This window comes from Arachis hypogaea, chromosome 20 (assembly GCF_003086295.3).
Source record: "Arachis hypogaea cultivar Tifrunner chromosome 20, arahy.Tifrunner.gnm2.J5K5, whole genome shotgun sequence".
NCBI classification, from domain to species: Eukaryota; Viridiplantae; Streptophyta; class Magnoliopsida; order Fabales; family Fabaceae; genus Arachis; species Arachis hypogaea.
Genome location: NC_092055.1, coordinates 133619552 through 133629299, shown reverse-complemented (window position 1 = coordinate 133629299; position 9748 = coordinate 133619552). Strand labels below are relative to the sequence as shown.

Here is a 9748-nt window from a genome sequence, read left to right as displayed (position 1 = left end):
TTGAAACCGGGTTGAAGAATGAGAACCATATAATTAAAGATTGAACTCTGCTAGAAATTTAATTTTGGTTATATAAAGATTATGATAGTATTATGTCATATCTCTTCTAATAATAGTGATATATATGCTTTGGTGTTTTTTGCACATGATGATAACACTGTTGCGTACTTAATTGTCATAATTAATCCACAATAATATTATGGGATAAAGAATTAAACAAATTTTTATAGTGAAGCATCTAAGACGGTATCCATGATATATATTGATTAATATAGAAATATTTATACACACTTCCAATGTAGGCCCAAAAAGAAAAAAGAAAACAACAGAAAAAAAAAATCTTGATTAAAAAACAGTGACATGCATGCATGATGAAGATAGTTAAATAAATGGTGGGTACTCCCATGAAGATATTATAATTGTCTTCATGTGATGATTTTTCTTTTTGACCCTTAGATGATGGAGTGTAGGGTTAGATTTTGATATGTTATAAAAGTGTTGTTTTTATTTGAAGTGTGGCCAAATCAATAAATCACACTTTTATACAAAGCATCTTCATAAAAAGATGTTTTTTGCATCTTCATTTGAGTAGCTCCCTAAATAAATTTCTCAATATTAGTCTCATCTAGAAGCCATTTCTCAAGCAAATGGAAAGGCATCAAAACTTCACCAATTTCTTCAGTCTTGCTCTCTTCTTGTTGGGAATAAATTGATTGAGAAAACTCTAATGATGAATTAGTATTATTTGAAGACTCCAAACACTCCTCACTACCAAAAACTTTTGTTCCGAAAATGCCCTCCTTGCTAGAAGCAGTGTCATTATTATTATTCTTCTTCATCCACCCTTTGAGCAACCGAGCTATGTTATCAGCATTTGAAGCATAGCTTAAAGATTGTGTTGCTTTATTATTATTATTGGATGAACAAGAATTAGAATTGGAATTGGAAGAAGAAGAACAAGATAAGGATTCAATATTAATATTATTATTATTATTGTTTTGTGGTGAGAGTGCATGAGTGAGTGCTTTCTTTGCCATGTTGATATCTGTTTGGAGCCTTCTTTCCCACTGTCCACGTGGCATAACAACCTTCTGAGATGAAAAATCATTATTGTTATTTGCCAAACAAGACCCATCTTTTTTTTCTTCTTCCAATTTCTTGCTGAGCCTTTTTTTCAGATAGGTGTTCCAATAATTTTTTATGTCATTGTCTGTTCTTTGTGGAAGGTAGGAAGCTATTGCAGCCCATCTGCACCGTAATTTTAATTAGCATGTGAAGAAATTCACATATCATCACAAATTATTTAGTCTCCTAATAATATACAGATCTTCCCAAATATTATTTAGGCAAATTCTTTCAAAAATAATTCTTTTTTCTTCACATCATATTCACTTATAGGTGAAAAAAGAATTCATTGCTTTTTGAAATATTTTAAGATATAAAAAACATTCTTTAAATTTTATTTAATTTAATATTTAGAAAAATTTTTAGAATAACAGTATGGAAAAGTCTAGGAGCCAGTAACTTTGTTAAAATTTGGCCAGCATGTAACTAGTAAAGAAAAGTGAGTTATTGGATGAAATCTCACACTAATCTCACACCATTAAAACCATATAACTATTTAATGACTACAAATTACAAAAGTTGCTAGCCCTAGCATTCCTCAAAAGAATTTTATTTGAACATTTGAGATTTTATAAGAGGTATGTTCTTGGACCCAAAATTTAAAATATATGAGTGTACCTGTTTCCCAGTAGAGCTTGAAGGTGAATGATCATATTCTCCTCTTGGTTTGTGAAATTACCTCTTTTGATTCCTGGCCTTAAGTAATTTGTCCATCTAAGCCTACAACTCTTACTGCACCTTAACAAACCTGAAAATCCAAAATTCAAAACTAGTATTATTTTCAGATCACAAGCTAAGGTTGTATAATTGCAACTATATATACGATTTCCATGGTCTAATTATATTATATTAGAACAATACAAAAAAGAAAAGCACAATATGATTATATAAACATTTAACAAATCATTAGTTCTTAAAGATTAAAAAAATGGAACAAATATAAATTAAACTTTATAAATTTTAACTTTCCATTTCTTAATTATGTATATTCTTTGAAAGTACCAATTCCTTTAAAGTAAAATAAATGAGCAAATTAAATATATGATTATACTAATAATTATTATTAATTACCAGTTTTAGAAGGAATAGCTTTCCAATTTCCAGGGCCATGTTCTTGAATGTAAGAGACTAATAAGATGTCTTCTTCAGGAGTCCAAGGACCTTTCTTGATACCTTCTTTATCACAACATGGTGGTCTTCCCATGATCACAAAAATATAATAGTTTCTTTTTTTTGTTGAAGATTCGATTGTGTTTGTTTCAATTTGAGTAGTACTATGCAAGAGTCCAAGCATAGCATAGCAAAGACTTAATATGGTGAGAGTATAAATAGGGGAATTTAAGTAATTAAATTAAATTAAATTATATATGGAGTGTGTGAAGTGAACGCTGACTGAAGCAAAGAAAAGAAGGGGCAAAGGCTAAATAGTCAAAAGTTGACGGCAAATGCATTAAATATATTACGAGTAAGACGGCAAAAGTCAGCTCAGCTACACACCAATATTAATTGTCATGTCTCTCATTTTTAATTCTATTCGTTTATTCAATAATTAACATAATATTAATTCACATTTAAAAAGATAATAAATATATTACTCTTTAATTAGGATTAGAAACGGACAGTGACACGGACACTAAATACGATACGACACGGGACACGTTGATACGTAAATTTTAAAATCTTATATGATACGAAAATACATATACATATAAAATATAAAATATTTTTTAAATAAATCGTAATGATATTTTAATTTTTTATTAATATTAAAATATAAATTAAAATTTTTAATTATTTTTAATATTTTATTTTAATTATATCAAGTATTTAAAATGTTTTTTTGTTTTAATAAATAATAATATATATTATATCTAAATTTATTTTAAGAATATATGTTAAAAATAAGACTTGACACATTGGCACGTTATGCTATTTAGGTGTGTCCAGATGTGTCTGGAAAAAAATTTTATTTTTTATTAAGACACAGTTGAACACAATAAACACGCGTGTCAGACGAATGTCGATAAATATCGTGTTTAAAATATGTCCGATATGCAGACACAACAACTCAGCAAAATATCCATACTTCATAGATTAGAATCATTCTCAACTTACTTGTAATATTCACCCAAAAATAAAATGCATGATTAATATAATATATATCTATATAAATAATATTTTTTGTATGCTAAATAAAATATATTGATTATTATTGAACAAAAAAGAAAAGAGTAAACGTTTATATTTATTTCTAAAAAAAATTCAAGGAAATGTTTGCATCTTTCTTCCTTTTAATACTTGGTTTGATAAAACTTTTTTAAAAACGTATCTGTATTCGTCAAAAATATAAATTTTTTATTTTATATTTAGTAAATTAAAAGACACATATACTTATATTTGTGATTTTTAAAAATAAAAATATTATTTAAAATATTTAAAATAAATTTTTTTAAAATTAATTTATATTTATTAAAATTAAAAAATTTAATATAAACTTATACAATAATTAACTTCTAAATTTAATTCTTATATTTATATTTATTATGATTTTTTAATATTAAAAATTATTTTTAAAATATTTATACTTATTAAAATTTATTTTTAGATTGATTTTATTAAAAACAGGTGCTGTAATTTTTAAAAAATTATTTTTTAAAATATAACTTTTATAAACTATTCTAAAAAAATAAACGTTCTACTGACCTAAATCTAAATTATAAAACATACTTCTCGGATCAAGTAATTATTTGGTATTCATGTAATATTTGATAAAATTGTGTTAAAAAAATTAGGGATAAAAGGTCAGAATCGAAATCGTTCCTCATGTATATTTTGATTTAAAATCATTTTTAACGTGTTTTTTTTTTTTATTAAAATTGTCCTTTTAAATTTTTTTGGACAAAAATATCCTCCACTACCATCATCATCTTTACCTCCATCACCACCAGCACCTTTACTCCCACCACCACCACCACCACCTTTACCTCCACCACAAAAAAAAACATCAATAAAATCAACATCATCATCAACACCCACTACCACTCCACCACCACCAACGCCGCCGCCGTCTCCCTCCCCGCTTTCCCCTTCCCCCTCCCCCCCACCCCGCGTCCCCTCCCCCTCACTGCCTCCCCCTTCCCCCCATCCCACATCAAAATACCCTCATCATTATTATTCTCATCTTCACCTTCCTCACCAACATTACCACTACAACCACCATCAACACCACCACCACCACCACCAACACCAACACCAACACCAACCAACACCAACACCACCACCACCAAATAGCAACAACACCCTCACCGTAACCCCTCCCCCACCCCTCACCCCCTCCCTCACCGTAACCCCTCTCCTACCCTCACCCCCTCCCTCACCGTAACCCCCACCCCTCCCCCACCCCCTCACCACCGTAACCCCCACCCCCTCACCCCACTCCCTCACCCCCTCACCCCCTCACTGTAACCCTCCACCCCCCTTCCTCATATCCCTCTCTTTATGGTCATCATCATCATCAACAGAAAATTCAAGAAAAATCCAGTTCACAGTCACAGAAAAAATTTAAAAATTTTACTAAAAATAATCAACAAATTAAACAACAACAATATTCAGAAATTTCACAGTCACAGAAGAAGAAAAAGAAGAAGAAGCGGTGGTGGGGTGGTGCGGTGCGGTGCGACAGGGCGGCAGGGGCGGCGGTGCGGTGGTGCGGCGGTATGGAGAAGAAGAAGAAAAAGAAGAAGAAGCGGTGGTGGGGTGGTGCGGTGCGGTGCGGTGCGACAGGGCGGCAGGGGCGGCAGTGCGGTGGTGCGGCGGTATGGAGAAGAAGAAAAAGATCGTGCGGTGGTGTGGTGCGGTGCGGTGGTGCAGGACGGCAGGCGACGGTGCAATGTGGTGCGGCAGGACGCAAAGCAGCAGGGCAGGGCGGCGGTGTCCCTTCTCTCCCCCCTTCTCTCCCCCTCCTCCTCCCCTTTTCCTTCTCTCCCCAGTCCCCACCCCCTTTTCTTTTTTTTAATTAATTTTTTAATTTTTTTTATTATTAAAGTAGGGGTATTTTAGGAATAAAATTAATCTTTTTTAAAAAGGACGATTTTAATACAAAAAATCACGTTAAGGATAATTTTAAATCAAAATATACACGAGGGACGATTTCGATTCTGACCCTCAACATGAGGGACCAAAATCGTACTTATCCTAAAAAATTAAAATAAAATTTTATCGCTAATTGACTACTCTAATTAATTTTTCAGTTTTATTTAAATTTGTTTTATTTTAAAACAAAATGTAATCTATATACATTAATAGTATGCACTGTTCTATTCTATTAGTTCATTAATGAATTACAAAAGAAAAAAACGATGGGCAAAGATTTAGCTAGACGGGTTCAACAATAATCAACATCAATTAGCCCATGAAAATTAGGCCATGTTTTCAAGCTCAACAAACATTTAGAATTATTTAATTTACATATCGCTTATTAAAAGAATTCTCACAATATTAAGGAGGAGTAGTCTAGCTAATTCTCCTAGACCATTACAAGAAGTTAGACTTTATAATAAACAATAGGGGTGTGCATGACCCGGCTCTGTCTGAAGATCTGACCTGATCCCGAATATTTTAGAGACTATTTTGGTGTGATTTTACTGAGTCTAGGATTGGATAAGAGTCTCAAAAATAGACCCGATCATTATTTTGGATTGGGTCCGGATCATGGCTCAGATCACCCGAAGTCGGTTCGGTGGCCCGGTCATCATACAATTAATATTTTGTGTTATTAGTGATGGATGATGGCTATTCTTATGTGGAATTTAAGTATTGTAAATTTTAATATTTTGTGTTATTAGTTATTATAAGGCTATAAGTTAATATTTTATGTTTAAAATGCATAAGATTTTAGACTAATGCATAATATTGTGTTATTTATATTGATTTAAATATTTAGTGTTATTAGACAATATTAGTATTGATTATGGTTATACTTTAATTTTAGAGAAGAGTTGGTTCTTGTTATATTTTTCTAAGTTAATTTTATCATGTCAAATAATGGTTGGAGTCTTGAAAATTTGGATATTTTCACATGCTAACTTATAAGAAGGTATCAAGGTAATGTAATGTTAACGACCCGATTTTTACCCGGTATAATCGTTGCTCAAAAGTGTATAGGTTTCATCGAGTTTAAGACCAGGTTTGGATCTAATAAATAGGCCCGGTATATATTTCAGACCGAGTCTGGATCACATTAAACCCAGTTTCACCCATCCCATGCACACCCCTAAATTAAACAATTATCCTAATAAATAATTATTTAAACTAATTTAACAATTTCTTATGAAAACTAGGTCCTATAAAGATAGAGTAGCATATATATATATATATATATATATATATATATATATATATATATATATATATATATATATATATATATATATATATATATTCCTTCCTTTTTATTATTCTCACTTTATTTTTAACATACAATATCTATTATTTTATATAAAATTTACTTTTAAATTAACAATTATATTGTCAATTAATAAAAATTATTCTATGATTTATCTCTTTATTAATCAAAGATTATTAAATAATATTATCAATAAAGTACACTTGAGTTTATATATTTTACTGAATATGCACTCAATAAAAATGACGGATGAAAAGAAAAAGAAAAAGAAATAATAACGTCTAATTATCTATATCTAAATGTATTTTTTTTTTTTTTCTATCGTGAAATCTCTGAATTAATATAATATATAGTAAAGTAATAAATGCTGAAGCAATGGATGCCACTGAAAAGCGCGTGAGGCATTGAATGTTGATACACTGGGAATGGAAAGCTTCCCTCTTTGCTTTCTAAAGTCTAAAACCACAGCGACCCATTAATGCTAACAACACAATACTCATTATCCTATTCACAGATAACTTCATTATTTTTCCTTTTTTTATATTGAGGGTTTGGTTAATATGTGTTTTTAATCTAATTTTTTATTTATTTATTTTATTAAGTATAATTTTTTATTATTTAATATTTTTTATTATATATATATTTTTTAATCCCACTTAAAAAATCATAAAAATGTACCTGAGTCTTTTTTTTTCTTTTAAGTGAGTGGTCATCATGTAATTAAGGATTAATATAATATATTTTTGTTAATTAGAAAGACTTAATTAGTTTAATTGAAATTTCATAAACTATTTCAATGCAGGAATTTGGAGAACCATTTTAGAGTTTAGCTGGATTTTAATATTATCAATTAAAAATTTTTTGAGTTTAGTTAATATGTGTTTTAGAGTATATGATAAATTTATTATTAATAAAAAATTTTAAATATTTTTATTTAATGAAGACAAAACAAATAAATTAAAAACTTAAAATTTTTTATATTTTTAATAAAAAATTTTTTAATTTATAATTTTAACATATACTTTTAAGACACAAAATAGATAAACTAAAAAATTTTTATAAAAATAATATAAAATATGAATTTTTAATATATTTATTAAAATAAAAATTTTAAAATTTTTTATTAATAATAATTTAAATAAATATTAGTGTCATTTTAACTAAACTCTTAAATTAATCGTCATTTTTGCTATTTTATTTCACATTTTATTACTGTTATAGATATTAATGTGACTTTACTCACGTTTCATTAGACACTTAGTTTGTTTTTATTGGATCATTATTTCTTTCTTTTATTAATAATGTATTAAATCTTATATATATACAAAACATATAATAAATTAATTTTTATATATAATATAAATATAAATATATCTAGATATATTATCAGTATCTTAATATATTAGAAAAAATGAAAGTTAATTTAACATGAAGAAAATATTAAATATTCTTAAAATGATAAAATGTATATTGGTTAAAAAGTATCATGAATTTAGGTGAAGAGTTTAGAAGGGGATGGAGAAGAGAAGAGAGATAAGAACGAAGAAGAGAAAAATTGAATTTAGAATTTCTGTTTTTGCAGAATGAGAGTGCTATTTTTATAGTTACAAGTGAAAAAATATTGTTTTTATAGTTAGAAATAAGAAATTTTTTTAAAAATCTTGTAGAAACTCTGTACTTAACTGATTCTATTAATTTTTAGAAGTTGAGAAGCTAAACTAACTTCTAACTGATTTTTACAAAATAAAAAGGTAAAACAAAAAGTTAACTGCTTTTAGCTGACTCAGCAGTGACTTGAAGCTTAAGACAGCTATACTTCAATACTCTTATCATCATCTCTACTTTCTTTTTCTTCTAAATTCTGCTCACAGCTATGCTTCAATACTCTTATCATTATCTCTACATTCTTTTCTAAATTTTACTTCTGAGAATATTGGTACCATAACAGATTTTGAGATACCAAATATTCCAAATCAATATTTCAATGGTTTTCTATCACTTCTATCATCATCTCTGTTGTCTTTTATTTCTGTAGGAACTTGTTCTCCATCATTCTGAATTTTATTTATTACCTTGCATTTGCTATTATCATGACCCTTTCTTCTCATTAGTTCTGCTTCATTTTTAAATTCCAACTCAGCAATATCTAGTTTGGACCTAAAGTGTAAGAAATTCTCTAAAGGCATTGCCTTTGTTAAAATATTTGCTAACTGAACTTCTCCTGTAATGTGACTCACTCTGACATTTTTGCTATTGACATGGTCCCTCACAAAATGTAAATCCATCTCAAAATATTTTTATTTAGAGTGAAGAATTGGATTGGCAGCTAATAGCTCTGTACTTAAGTTATCACAGTATATTAGTGGTGCTTTTTTTAGTGAAAATTGTAACTCAACCATTAAATTCTTTACCCACATTAGCTCTACCACTAAAATGGTATCAAAGCTTCTGGTGCCACAGCTTCCGTAAATTTTAAAAAATTCAATCCTGATTTAGTTAAAACTCAAACACAATGGCACAACTGCACAAAGATTTACTACAACGTAACACCAATCTCAATGAAAATAGATGAGGACAACTACTTACAGTGAAAAGACCAAGAAGAATCAACAATTAAAGAAAATGATATGCTAAATCACATTATATAAGAAGGAATATCTCTAGAGTTTCTTGCATAAGAGAATAATGGAGTTAGTACAATGAGCCATGAGTTTCAGAAGTGAAAGAGACAAGATGCACTCCTTAAATTGTGGTTATTAGCTTCAATGAGCAAACCATTCACGACAAGAGTAGTTGGATGTGTGTACACTTGTCAAATTTAGAAGAGGTTAGAGGATCCTTTCTCTTCTCAGATTAAAGCCACAGTGATACATTGAAAAATAAGTTGACTAGTATTCAAATCGGTTCGTCTGTTACTGAAAATGTGTTATCAATCAAAGGAACAATTGATGCATTAGTTTCCATCGGTAAATCTATGAAGGGAAGCGATCATGTAAATGCGATTCTAAATGATTTGATTGAAGAATATTCATCATTGATAACTTCTTTTCTAGCCAGATCTCAAAGCATAATTGTAAGTGAATTGGAATCTCTACTCATAGCTCATAAAAGCATGGTAGCAAGATTTCGAAGACCAGAAGCGTTTATCCATGCAAATTTAGCGCAATATCCTCAGTTTAGTCAAAATCAGCAAATGAAAGGTGGATTTAGAGGTGGATT

The 9748-nt window shown here is 29.3% G+C and overlaps 1 protein-coding gene across 1 annotated transcript; it reads right to left on the bottom strand.

Moving 5' to 3' along the window:
* Positions 1-239: 239 nt before the first annotated feature.
* LOC112784992 (myb-related protein 306) lies at positions 240-2519 on the bottom strand. The gene is made up of 3 exons (XM_025828389.3): positions 2197-2519; positions 1744-1873; positions 240-1248 (listed from the first exon to the last, which is right to left on the bottom strand). The coding sequence occupies exons 1-3, from the start codon at positions 2417-2419 to the stop codon at positions 597-599; spliced, it is 1005 nt and encodes a 334-aa protein (XP_025684174.1). The 5' UTR covers positions 2420-2519; the 3' UTR covers positions 240-596.
* Between the last annotated feature and the right edge of the window lie 7229 nt (positions 2520-9748).